At 36.5% G+C, this 14274-nt stretch overlaps 1 protein-coding gene across 3 annotated transcripts in view; it reads left to right on the forward strand.

The window, feature by feature from the left end:
• NUP210 (nucleoporin 210) overlaps nt 1–14274 on the forward strand; it is a 178069-nt gene that overhangs the window by 61415 nt on the left and 102380 nt on the right. For all 3 annotated transcript variants that reach the window (XM_074198373.1, XM_074198375.1, XM_074198374.1), the window contains 3 exons: nt 5786–5882; nt 9027–9177; nt 13600–13732. In XM_074198373.1, the coding sequence (XP_074054474.1) occupies nt 5786–5882; nt 9027–9177; nt 13600–13732 (381 nt within the window). The remainder of the gene's footprint in view (nt 1–5785; nt 5883–9026; nt 9178–13599; nt 13733–14274) is intronic.

Consider the following 14274-nt stretch of genomic DNA (forward strand, 5'->3'; position numbering starts at 1 on the left):
ACCATATTTATTCATTAAAAAAGAAAAAAATTCCTTCTTTTTATTTGTGACCTATGCTAACTTTTTATCTGATAATCTCTCTCCTTCTTGGCTGCTGCTTATATGAGGTGACTCCATTTTCTCTTTTCACTTGTTTTTAAACTTTCTGCATTCTGGCTTCACAACTCATAATTGAACTGAAACTGCCTTTTCCAAGAAAAAAAACACTTTATTTTCTAATTTAATGACCATTTCTTTTTTTTAATGATTATGAAAATTTATATTCATAATTAAACATTTTTTCCCAAAGTCAGATATAATATTTAATTATTAGTTGAGAACAACAAATCAGTGAAATTCATTAAAAAAAATTTGGGGGCAGCTAGGTGGTGGATAGACCATTGGCTCTGGAGTCAGGAGGACCAGTGTTCAAAACTGGTCTCAGACACTGACCTTGGGCAAGTCACTCTTAATCCCATTGCTTTAAATAAATAAAATTTAAAAAAAAAGAATTTGACATTAAGTCCCAGTGGCATACAGTTAAAACAATAAGAACATTTCTAACATATTGTAAGGCAATTAAATATTTCAATCAAAAAGACTTTAATAATATTGAGATACTGAAAACAAATCTAGGCTCTCCAGTTATAAAATCAATGAGATAAAGAAAAAAAATGTTCTTTAGATTCTTTCAGTCACTCTCCAAAGTTTTCATTTATATTTGTAGCACCCTTCTGCTTCATCAGCCTTCTCTCCATCTTTATGAGCAGTACAGTTTTCATTTTCTGAAGAACAATTCCTTGTTGAAGCTATATTAGGTCTTCCTGTTTTGGAAACTGAATTCTGCCTAAGAGGTTGCTCCTGAAATTCTCCGTGTGTCAAGGAGTGAGGATTTGATGTATGTGGCTAAGTTTTCAACAGGACTTCCTCCAGTTGCCATGAGAGGACTGTACTGGTTGTCAACAGGTGAACTTCCCACTGTTTTTCAGTTCATCAAATCTTTTTTGCACACTCTTTTGATGTTAATCCAGTCACTAGTCTTGGTACTGTTTCCCAGTTGATAGGCTGAGGTACTCCAATTAGAGAATAAAGGATCATGTCCAACACCATTTGATTATTGCACAGAAAATTATTGTTTTCTGAATATCCACGACTCATCTTTTAGAACTGCCCGGGGCCGGCCTCGCTGCAGCCGCCGTGCCTGTGTCACCTGCTGCGGCCAGGGTGCCCCGCACACGGGCCATGAAGCTCGCAGCCCTGGTGCCCCCGGCCCCAAGGCGAAGCCGGCGAGCGGCTCCACTCTTTAATGACCATTTCTTAGTACACATTTGTCTTAACCTCTCTACAAACTGTCACTTAATCACTCCCTTCTCCTGGATAATCTCTCCCCTTTAGATTTTTGTGATACTATTCTTTTTTTTATTCTCCTACGTATTCGACTACTCTTCTGAGTTGCCATTTCGGGATCTTCATCTAGGCCAAACCAAAGGCTCTGTCTTGAGCCCCTTTTTCTTCTACACTATCTTTCTTGATCTTTTTAGCTCCCATAGATCTAGTTTCTCTTCTGAACTTAACTGTCTTATCACCAACTATCATCTGGACATCCTGAACCACTGTCTCCTTTTTCTGAACCTCTAACATATTTAAGGCAGAACTCATTCTCTTTTTTCCCAGGTTTCCCCCTCTTCCAGATTTCTCTATTATTCTCTCTTAAACCATTTGCAAATATCCTGCTATGATTCCATATTCTGGTGGGACTCCTCAAGGTCTTCTGTCTCATCAAGTGCTGTTTCATTTTTCTTTGATGATTTGGGGAACATATTTCCTTTTATTATCAATATCTTCCTTGTATTAATATCTGCTTATGTTCAAGATCTATAACTGAATTTTTTCCATCCTGAAATCTATGGTAATTTGTCCCCCCCCCCCATTATTTCCTTATTCCTTACTTGCTAACTCCTTTCCTTTTGAAAGAGACTTCTTTGGGAGCTGAATGACCCTCAATTCTCTTTCTGCCCCAGGTGGCTTCTGAGGGTACAAAACTGGCCACACCTGGATGCCACTTCTCTTTTTTTCCCAGTTCTAGTGGAGTCTCCCACATACTTGTTCCCTATCCCACTTTCCTCTGTTCCTCAGTTCTTTGGTTGAGCACTATTGAAACCCCATATGCTGAGAAGATTAAACTTATGGCTTTCTAAGACATGACAGCTAAGTGGGGCAAAATTGAGTTGTCTTGCAAAGCTGTGTGTCACCTTGTAAATCTTTGTCAGATTATGGCAGTCACTGAGGAAAGGACTGCTGAATTAGAGATTATTAGCCTTTTCTACTAATTCTCTTTATTGAGTTACCTCATTTAGGTTCTCAATGCTTTAGACTGTAGTGACAGCTGAAATAGCTTTATCTTTTGCACATAAGTCCTATTTAGGAGAGGATTAGAAAAAGTGTCTAGTCCTTCTTCTTAAGCATATGTTCCAGAAGTAATCCTCAATTACTATGAAGACACTCCCAAATATCTAGGCTCATGCTCATCCTCAATTCACCCTTTATCTGACCTATTGTTAAATCTTGTTTTTTCTTCCTTTATACGGAACATCTCTTATATACATGTGTTTCTCCACACTCATACAAGCCACCACCTTAGCAAAGATCCTCATCACTTCTCATTGAGATTGTTGTAATTGCCTTCTAATTGGTCTTTTTGTCTCAAATTTTTACCTCAGTCTAAGCCATTCTCCCCCATTTGTAATTCAATAAACTTCAGTGGCTTTATGTTGATGTTTCTCCTTCATTCTTTTTTTTTTTTTTTTTTTTGCAAGGCAAATGGAGTTAAGTGGCTTGCCCAAGGCCACACAGCTAGGTAATTATTAAGTGTCTGAGACCAGATTTGAACCCAGGTAATCCTGACTCCAGGGCCAGTGCTCTATCCACTGCTCCACCTAGCTGCCCCTCTCCTTCATTCTTGAAGAAGACCATGACTTCAGGTGATGCCACGACAAGCATGTGAATTGAATTTGAATGAAGGGGTGCTGTGCTAAGTCACCAGCCTCACTTCTTCTCCAGAGTCCAGGGTTCAGTGGCCAGACACAAATCAGGACAACTGGAGGTAGCAATGGATTTGAGGCTATCAGGGTTAAGTGACTTAACCAAGCTGGTAGTCAAGTCTGACTTGACTGGATTTGAACTCCTGTCCACCTGATTTCAAGGCCATTGCTCTATCCACTGTGCCACTTCGCTGTCCATAGCTCTAAGGTCAAATATTGGTTAAATCACTTTTCAATCATGTCCAGCTGTACTGGAGTTGTTTGCCATTTCCTTCTCTAGCTCCTTGTATAGATGAGGAAACTGAGTCAAACAGGGTGAAACAACTTGTTCAGGGTCACACAGCTAGCAAATGTGTATAAGGTTGGATTTGATATCAGGAAGATGAGTCTTCTTGACTCCAGGCCTGACTCCCTGTTTACTATGGCACCCCTTAGCAGCCACACCTCCCCAAGGTCAAATATAAAGTCCTCTTTTTGGAATTTAAAGCCCTTCATAACTTTCTTACCTTTCTAGTTTTTTTCCCTTCCTACTTCCCTCCCTAGCCTACTGGCTATTATTTACATATGGCCTCACAATCTTCTAGTTCCTCGCTTTTGCACCTGTTTTCCTCTGTTCCTGGAATGTCCTCCTTCCTTGTTTCCTTGGTTTCCCTTGAAACTCGGATAGAATCTTCTTTTTAGGATACCCTTTCCATTTTCAGCTGCTAGCACCTTTCCTCAGAGATTATCTTTGATCACTCAGTATATATTTTCTATGCATTTAGTTATTTACATGTTATTGCACCATTAGAATGTAAGCTCTTTGGCATCAGGAACAATATTTTTGACTCTTCCTTAATACCTATACTTAGCATAGTGAACACTTCCTAAATGTTTATCAATTTACTAAACTGCGGAATGAATGAAATTGGCCCATAAAATTCCCTAAGAATTTAGGGAGATTGGGGCAGCTAGGTGACGTAGTGGATAAAGTACCGGCCCTGGAGTCAGGAGTACCTGGGTTCAAATCTGGTCTCAGACACTTAATAATTACCTAGCTGTGTGGCCTTGGGCAAGCCACTTAACCCCTTTTGCCTTGCAAAAACCTTAAAAAAAAAAGAAAAAAGAATTTAGGGAGATTTAACAAGAATGTCAGAAAATGAATGACTCTTATCTATGTATATCTTCTAAAAATACAGGCATTATTTGTTTTTTATCTTAGTTTGAGTTATTAATTTTTATGAATTTTTTTTAACTAATAAGAATCCATTTTCTTTCTCTCTAGCATGGGAATGGGGGTGGGGAGAAAAACTAAACCTTTGCAATAAATATTCATAATCAAGCAAAACAGATCCCTACCTTGGTCATGTTTAAAACATATTTCTTTTTTTTGAATTAATTTAATTTTATTTTTTCCAATTACATGCAAAGATAGTTTTCAACATTCATCTTTTTTGTAAGCATTTGAGTTCCATCTTTTTCTACCTCTCTCCCTTCCCCCCTCCATGGTAGTGACTAATCTGATACAGGTTATATGTGTACAATCATGTTTAACATATTTCCATATTAGTCATGCAAAGCATATATTTCCTTATTCTGCCCCTTGAGTTCATTGCCAATCTTTTAGAAAGTGGCTAGCCATATAGCTGTTATTTGAATGATCAGTATCTTTAGGGACATAACATAGGGAAATGACACATTTTCCACCAAGCAGATCAGAGTGACTTAGGTAATTAATATTCAACAAGCTGACCTACTTAAACCAGGGGGGGGGTGCTTCTTATAAATTCAGAAGATTAATAAGTATCATATGTGAGTGAAGTTGTTTTTATTATTCAGTATTTGGAAGATCATCTTAGACTGTAGTGCTCAATAAGGGGCAAAGGAAGCATGGGGGAACATTGGAGACTTCTACCACACCTCACTTCCAAATCCCTAGTAACCCTTGAATCTGGGTTTTTCCAGCAACCAAGGTATCCTTTGAGTATTTACAATCAAGGAGATGCAGAGATGGGCAGTTCAGTTGTCTAGCTGCTCTGTTTTGAGGAGACAAGACAATATAAATCAGAACAAAAGTATCAATCAGTACGCAGCATTGATGAATGAGGCAGGAGGGATGAAGGGATCAAGATTGTACAAATCACTACACAGGAACCAAGTACAGTAACACCTGGATGATTTAAACACATTAAGAAGGGACAAGGTGAGCAATAATCCAGCCTCCCAAGAGTGATTGTCTAGATCCCTTCAAGGTCTATGCTGGGTGGAGTCTCTGGCTCCTTGGACACACAATTTAGCCCTTAATTATAACCTATCTATAACTGTTTCATATGTATCAGTCTTAGATTCCCATCTCAGTCAGAGGCCACTGCCATTTCTTCCATTTTTTTTATCTTTTCTAGCATTACATGCATGGGACCTGAGGTGGTACAGTGGTTAGAGCCCTGGGTTTGGAAATGGGGAGATTCGTCTTCCTGGGTTTAAGTTTTGCCTTCGACTCTTACTAGTTGTGTGATCCTGAGCAAGTCATTTAACTCTATTTGACTTAGATAAAGAAACTATCTGTAAAATGAGTTGGAGAAGGAAACAGTAAATTGATCTTGTATCTTTGTCAAGAAAACCCCAATTGGAGGTCACAAAAGAGTTGGACACAACTGAAACAGCTGAACAATAAGAGTACTAAATGTAAGGCATACCCTGACATAGATGATACCGCTCACTAATATATAACAAAGACTGGTGCAATCTGTATTCATTTTTACCCATCTATCTGCTTTTTTTTCTAGGCAACACATTCAGCACTTTGGCTGGGCTGGTATTTGATTGGACAATTGTAAAAGATACAGAAACTGATGGTTTCTCAGACTCTCATAATGCTCTCAGGTAAGCAATCTTTGAATGTCTTCCTTTTTTTTTTTTTGCAAGGCATTGGGGGTAAGTGACTTGCCCAAGGTCACATAACTAAGTAATTATTGTCTGAGACTGGATTTGAACTCAGGTCCTCCTGTAGATACTCCTTGTTTTCCTTTTTTTTTTCTTAAAGAAAGAGATAAAGTAAATTTTATTTGGTCCAAATTAAGCATTTCATTAGTTTTGCCATATTGACCATAGCAATAGGTACATTATGAAATGTTATACTCCCTTCACTTTTCTCTGGGTATTTTGACACAGTTTGCTTATTGAGAATCCATTGAGATAGACCTTTTCTTATCTTTTCTTAGTTAGCTTTTTATAACAAATTTTAAAAAATTTTCTTATTGCTAGTGTCTCTTCTCTGAGGTTGTACTTCAATTTATCTTCTTTGTATCTTGTTTATGCAGTTGTTTGCAGGTCAATCCCTCTCCTCAGTTAGACTGTAAGCTGCTTCAGGGCAGGGATTGTCTATATCTTTTTTTCTATGCTTAGTGCTTTGCATAGTGTCTGGCCCATAGCAAGCAAATGATCAAAGCTAGATCCCTGATGGACATTGTTATATTCATTACTATTTAAATTTTGAGGGTGTCTTAAAAGTCTAGGCTTGGTCCATAACATAATCCTGAAGTTTATTCATTTATTTTTAGTGTTAAAATAGTGTTAGTTCATCCCAAATATGGTTTACTAGATAACTGACTTTGAAGAAAGCCTCATTAAAGGTTCTTACTTTTCCACATCTGGTTGGTACAGATTTCCCAGAGGCTGGCACCCAATTTAGGGCCATTAGTAAACTCTCTTTCCCTATGAACAAAGGTATTGACTTGTCCTGAACTCAGTGCCCTAGTATCTGACATTTCTTAAACCCTGTGAGTCCTAATTTCTTCATCTTTAAAATGGAGATAATAATACTTGTTCTTAACCTCACAAGTTTTACATGATGTTCAAATGAGATAATGTGAATAAAATGCTTTGAAAAAATCAAAAGTGCTAGGTAAATGCCATTTATTAGTGTTATTCCCATATCCTAATGAATAAGTGCTGCCATGGAGATAACCCAAAACACCATCATCCACTCTCTTTTCTGTTCCCCTGATACACACTCAGAAATTTAAGTGTACTTTGTATAGATTCTTGTTTGTTTTTCAATCGTGATTTGAAGTTTTTCTTGGGAAAGAGGCTGGAACTGTTTTCAATTTCCTTATCTAGTTCATTTTAGAGATGAGGAAACTGAGACAAACAGGATTAAGTGACTTATCCAAGGTCATACAGCTAGTAAAGTGTCAGAAATCACATTTGAACTAGGGACTTCCTGATTCCAGTCCAGTGCTTGGTCCACTGTGCCACCTGAATGTCCTTAGGTTTATCTAGGATCATAGATTCAGCCCTGGAAGAGATTATGGAGATCTAGCGCCTTTATCTGTATGGATAAATTACTCAAGGCAGAGTTGCTCAAGATCATGGAAATTATAAATGACATTGTCAGATTTGAACAACTAGTAAATATTTGTCTGAGGTGGGATCTGGGATCTTCCTGACTTCAAGCACAGAATTCTCTATCAGCTTCCAAGTTCATAAATATAAATGAATGAGCGAATGAATAAAGGAGAAAATGAAAAAAAGATTTATATGTCCTGGTCACTATCCCATGTTCTAGATATACAAATATACTTAAGAATTTGAAGACTGACAGAAGACTAAAATTACTTGATCATGAAATTTGTGAATGTCCCAAAGCTAGTAGGGAAAGAATGCTGAGTTTTGACTTGGAAAAACTAGATTTGGATCCCAGATCTGTTACTTTCTGCCTGGGGATTTTGATGAATTGCTTTACCTTTTGAGTCCTTGGTTATTTCATCTAAGGAAGTTGGACTAAGTGAATTCTAAGGTCCCTTCTGGCTTTAAATTCTGTGATTTATAATATGAGCTAACTCACCAGATGATAAGATCAGGATCACAAATTATATAGGTTAGCACTAGGGTTTTTAAAAATTAGTATTTTTGTACAGAAAGGTATGGGTTGAATAGTTTCCTGCAGCCAGCAGTCAAGGATAAAATGCAGAGATAACTGGAGGGCCTCATGGCAATACCTCACTCTGGTTGTTTAAAGTTGATTCTAGTTAGAGATAAATATGCTATGCTTTTGAGTTTTTTTTTAAAATCAGTATATTAATAAGTATTGAATGGGAAAGAGAAAAAGATAGTTGATTAAAGGATATTAACTACTGGTGAGTTTTTCTTGTCCATTCAAAGGAAGTAAAATAGATGATTCGTGGGTTCATTAGTGTGCTGCAGATAATCCTTATGTTGTAGGGCTGATTTCTGAGGCATTTCTTTGGACGATCAAATTTAATTTTCAAGTCTGCTGGTCGGTGACAAAAATGGGAGTTTTCTTGACTTAGGTGACATTGTTGGTGGTATTGAATAAGTCTTATTTCATTAAAGGAAACATCTTATCTCTTTATTTATCCTTTATAAACCTAGCACACTCCTCACAATTATTGATGACTTTAGGTTTACCTGGACTGTCCTAGCATCTATGATGCTTTGCATCTGTCATATGTGTCACCGGAGGATGTGTTCTCCAAGCTGGGCTACTCTGCAGTGTTTAAAGGGAAATTTGCCTTACAATTTTCTCTCAATTTACCTGGACATTTCTGGTGGGGTGGCACTTTACCTATATCCCTTGGACTTTCTTCCCACCTAGGTGGGTCTCCCACATTCAGAAGCACCTAAGTCCTGGAGCTGGAGGATAACCAATTTCAAGATTTGACAAACCCTAAAAGAATATTCTGAAAGGCAGGGGTTTTTTTTTTTTTGCTGATTTAAAAAAATAAAACAATTTTTTAGAAAGCATTTTGGTTTTTCAATGAAAATAAATGATATCAAAGGATTAAGCGAGAATAAAAATGTATTCAACTGAATGTTTTGTATGACTGGAATCTCCAATTTAATTTTGAATCTTTTGCAACCGGTAATGTATAGAATGTACATATTTAGACACACCATGGAATTTAAATGCCTCCATATAATCTAAAGAACGCTGACTGTACATTGAATTACATTTTTCTGTGTCCTACACTTCTGAGTCTGTAAAATATATAATTTCTATTCCAGGATCCTCAAGTTTTTAGAGTCTACTTATATACCTCCTTCCTACATATCAGAGATGGAGAAAGTGGCCAAGCAAGGAGATACAATTTTAGTGTCTGGAATGAAGACAGGGAGTTCCAAGTTGAAGGCTCGGATTCAAGAAGTGGTGTATAAGGTAGTATTGCATGGCAAATTCCTAATAATCCCCAAAGTAAAGAGAAAAGATGCTTAGATGAAAATATGCTTCAGGCACCTGAAAATATATTTGAAAACAAAAGTCCCCCAAATTATAAATATACGAAGAGTTTCCAGCTCAATATTTCACAAGAAAGGAATTTCAGAGGATGGTTTAAAATTTTTCTTGATGCTTTTTAAAAAATTTTTAACATCAATAGTCATATATCCCCTCTTAAGATAAAATGAAAGCTCCTTTTCTTAAAACAGCCCAAAAAAGTCACACTTAAGTAAAGCATGCTGACAAATTGATTGTCTGATGGTGCACTAATAATCCATTGCCTTTTCTCCAAAAGGCAGGCATGATGGTATTATGTTTTTTTTATCAGTCTTATAAAGTTTTATAGGACATTGTATTAATTGTACTTCATTTGAGTTTCTAATGTTTTTTTTTCATTTTGTTTCCTTTTTCATTTCATTTTCACTTCAATGTTGGAGTCACTGTATTTTTTTTTTTTTTTGCTTTGCTTACTTCACTCTTTCATCAGTTGATACATTTTCCCAAATTTCTCAGTTTCATTGATATTTCTTATGGTATGGTATTATAACATTACATTCCTGCACTACAAATGATTCAACCACTGAATGGGCACCTTCTTTGTTTCATGTTTTATAGTACCATAGAATAGGCTACTAAGAATATCTTAGTGTATATATATATACATATATATATATATGTCCTTTTCCTCTTTTTTTTTTGACCTCCCTGAGGGTCTCTGTCCAATACTAGGAAAAGTGATTAAAAGGGTATGACTAGTTTAGTCATTTTTCTAGCTTAGTTGAAAATTATTTTGTAGAATGATTGAATTATGTCACAGTTCCATTATCTATATGTTAGTATGTCTGTCTTCCCAGGACTCCTCCAGCATAAACTATTTCAGTCTTTTATCATCTTTGTCAATTTTATAGGTGTGAAATGAAACATCAGGGTTGGTTTAATTGACTTTTCCCTTGGTTATTTGTATTCAAAATATTTTTTTTCTTGTGTTCCATGGTGTGTCTAAAATTTATCTGAAAACTATTTGTTCATATTCTTTAACCACTTATTAATTAAGGACTAACTTTTGGTCTTTTTTGGGTGTGTGTGTGGATTTTTTGGTAAGGCAGTAGGATTAAGTGACTTGCCCACGGTCATATAGCTAAGTAAAAATTGTCAGAGGCTGGATTTGAACTCAGATCTTCTGACTTCAGGGCCTGTGCTCTATCTGCTGCACCACCTAGCCTCTCTACTCTTTTCTATTAGTATCTATTTCATACATAAGTTCAGTCCTTTATTGTATTATTATTATTAATGCAATTTTCTTCCTCTTGAGTTGAAGTTCTGAAGCTGTGACACAGAGCTTTGATGGAAGAAAAAGAATTATGTGTCTGAGCTCTCCCCTCTCCTCAAAGTGGAATTCATTCATTTTTCTTTCAATGGGCATAGCTGAGAGGAGCTGTGCCAACAGCTCATTAGGAGATTGAGTTTTTGCCTCAGAATTGTCTGTCTGACCATTGAGACACATAAGTGATTTAGGGTTCCTAGCTATGTCACAGGATTTCCTTCCAACATCCCCCTAACTCTCCAATACCCAACACTTAGCCAGTCTTTCCTTTCCTATTTGACTCTCAGTCTAAAATTTTTCTGATGAAAAATCATCTTAATTCTGAGTTGACTTCAGAGGACAGTTGAATGGAGGAGGGCTGACCACCTCCCTGACCACCCCTCCTGCCCCAAGTTGTTCTCGACCGCACTCAGAAATACATTTCATCTCATTAGTGTCTCATCTCTAAAGGTGTTGTGATCAAAGGGCCAATAGACAAGTGTGCTTAACTGTTATGCTGGCATCCTTCCCAGCTCTCATGTGAATTTATGCTTTTTATTTCTTTGTGATCTAAAGTAACTGAGTTTCCATTTTAACCACAGTAACGAAATTGCCCTTTCTAGTTAGCACAGTCTACTTTCCAGGTTCTTTGGGCATATCTTTTTTAACAGGAAGATTTTTGCATTTCATTTACATTCCTTAATTTTGTAACTTAACCAACCAAGAAAGTGATACCCATTTACATTTAGCTCATCTGATTCACTTTATGTACCAGTTAAGTGGATATTAGAAGCATTGAAAGTTTTGGTAGGAAATAAATGTGTTAACTTAGAATGGTGTTGTTAGAATAATAATGATTGCTCACAGGGTATACTCACACTCTGAGTGTAGGTAGTTTTAACTGTTACTATCTCCATTTAACAGATAAGGAAGGGGCGGCTAGGTGGCTTCAGGAGTCCCTGGGTTCAAATCTGGTCTCAGACACTTAATAATTACCTAGCTGTGTGGCCTTGGGCAAGCCACTTAACTCCATTTGCCTTACAAAAAAACTAAAAAAAAAACAGATAAGGAAACAGACACAAAAACGTTTCATGATTTGCTATTGATAACAAAACACAATAGTGTCTTGAATCTTTACCATTTTTCATTCAATAAAAATTGGAAATTAATTTATGCACCTAAGCCTCAGCATATAACCAGAAAGCTGAGAGAAGGAAGAATATAATCCAGAGTATATAGCAGTTAAAGTATCAAGTATTGGAAGATTCAGGCTAGGTCTAGGCTCTAAATAAGTTTTTTTTTTTATTTTCTCTGATCAAGTAAATAAGGATTTATTAAGTGCCTACTCTGTAACACTTGAGATGCAAAGAAAACAATCCTTGCCCTCATGGAGCTTATAATCTAAAGAGGAAGACAATATGCTAGCAACTATTTGCAAAGAAGATCTAGGATACCATTTACTATCATGCTAAGAAAGTGACTCAAATGTCCTTGTTATTTGACTGTGGTGATTTATTACTTGGATAGCCTTCCAGAGATATAACATCTGGGTCTCATTTACAGCAAGATATTTATACCAGAATATTCTGAAATAGCTGAAAACAAAGCAAATGTCCATTAATTGGGAATGGCAAAACATCCATTCAATTGTGACCTTTTTGAGGGCAGGGACTGTCTTTTGCCTGTTTTTGATCTCCAGTAATGCCTGGTAAAATTATATTGACTTATTGATTGATTGAATTTGTGGAATAAGAATTTAATAAAATTGTGCTCTTATAAGAACTAATGGTGACCTTAGAAGTCATTGAGTACAATCCTCTCATTTTACAAATGAAGGATCTGAGACTAAGAAAGGATAAGTGAGTTAACCCAGAGTCAGTAAGTGTTGAGGCAAAATTTGAATACAGGTCTCCCTGACTTCAGGAAATTGGGTGTTGCAAAGAATAAAGTTCCACATTTGAAGTCAGAAATGATTTATACATTCACATATTTTACAAATTTACATATTTAAAAATTATATATATATATATTAAACCAGTGTCCTCCATACACTGAATTTAGCATTACTCTCAAATCTCTTGGCTTTGCAGTGAGCCATTTCCTTGTGATAGATAAAATTGATCAAGAGGATAAGATTTTCATGTAAAAAAGATGTACTTACCAAATTTACCCATTTGGATTCTAGGAATTGTATGATAGGATGAATACTGGGGAAGATGCCTGACATTTGCCTGGACATTTGCAAGAAGTTGCAAGAATTCCTTCCATTTGTCCCCTGCCTAGATTTCAGCTTGCTGGGATAGGAGCAGGCAACCCTTGCTCCAGGGGTCTTATCAGCCTCTCCACTTAATTTCAGTCTTGTAAAGGAGAAGTAGCAGGAAGTGAATCAAGATGACATTATTTCACAAATGCCTGATTTATTCTACTTATATAAGTGTTTATCCTTCATTCTCTCTCTGGTTCTTTTGCCTTTTCTTCTTGTATACTATTTGTCTGTCTCTTTGTCTATTCCCTCAAATTCTGTTTCTTTCCTTTTCCTGCCCTTATTTCCTTCTCTCTTTTTTTCCTTGACCTTCTACCCTCTATCTCTTTGCTTTAATTATATAAAATAGAAAATGTAAATAGAAAAAGTCTTCCTGTATCTCTCTGGCTTTGTCTCTTATTAGTTGTATTCTATTTTTTTTAAATGAAGGAAAATCAAGACCCCCATAGAATGGCTTAGAAATATAAGTAGTAAAGTTTCTACTCAAGAATGGTCAAATTCTGTTTCTAAACCACTCAAAGGGACTGTCTGGAATGTTTTATATTTATAATAGGAATTAGAAGTCTGTTATGTAGAAATTGTTGTAATGACTTCTATTGCAATACTTTTAGACACAATTCCTTTGGGGGTTCTGAACCAGCTGTTTGAGATTTGGGATTTTTACAGGAAGAATTACATTGTATATTGCCCTGCTTTTTATTTTCCTTTAATTTCCCCACCCCCTTAGTAACATTTAAATATGACTTACACATGTAAAATCTCTCTTTTCTGACCCTTTTCCTTTCTTCATTTAAAGAATGTTCACCCCGCAGAAGTTAGGTTGCTAATTTTGGAGAACATCCTTCTGAACCCAGCTTGTGACATTTATCTCCTGGTGGGGACCTCGATTCACTACAAGGTCCAGAAAATCAGACAAGGAAAAATTACAGGTGAGTTTTGCTTACTGTCTTCTTTCTCTGATCTTCCAATTCTCAAGAGCAGGGATAGGTGGCAAAAGGGTGTTCAGGGTGATACAGGAAAATAGAAGCTATTGTTTTTTTAAGTGACAGAGCTCTGAAGGCAGGAGGACCTGACACTTGATATTAACTGTATGACCTTGGGCAAGTCACTTAATTCCAATTGCCTCACCTTCCTCCCCAAGAAATAATAAAATAAGAAATAGAAGTAAAAAATTCAAATGAACAAAAGTAAATTTTCTCTCCTTTCCATTCCTGCCTTCATCAGAAAGAGAGGAAGGGTTTTGAGGGGAGGAGGGAAAAATAATGAGTTCTCTTTTGGATAGGTTGAGTGTGAGATACTTATGAGACCTCAAATTTGAAGTGTCCTAGAAGATGTTGTTGATGCAGGACTGGAACTCAGGAGAAAAGTGAGAGTTGGATCTATGAATATGGGGTGAAATAATATAGAGGGAGATACGACCTTAACAAAGCCTTAGGAGATAACCACATTTAGTGAATGTGATCTGCAATGA

Source organism: Macrotis lagotis, chromosome 8 (genome assembly GCF_037893015.1).
Source record: "Macrotis lagotis isolate mMagLag1 chromosome 8, bilby.v1.9.chrom.fasta, whole genome shotgun sequence".
In the NCBI taxonomy this organism is placed as follows: domain Eukaryota; kingdom Metazoa; phylum Chordata; class Mammalia; order Peramelemorphia; family Peramelidae; genus Macrotis; species Macrotis lagotis.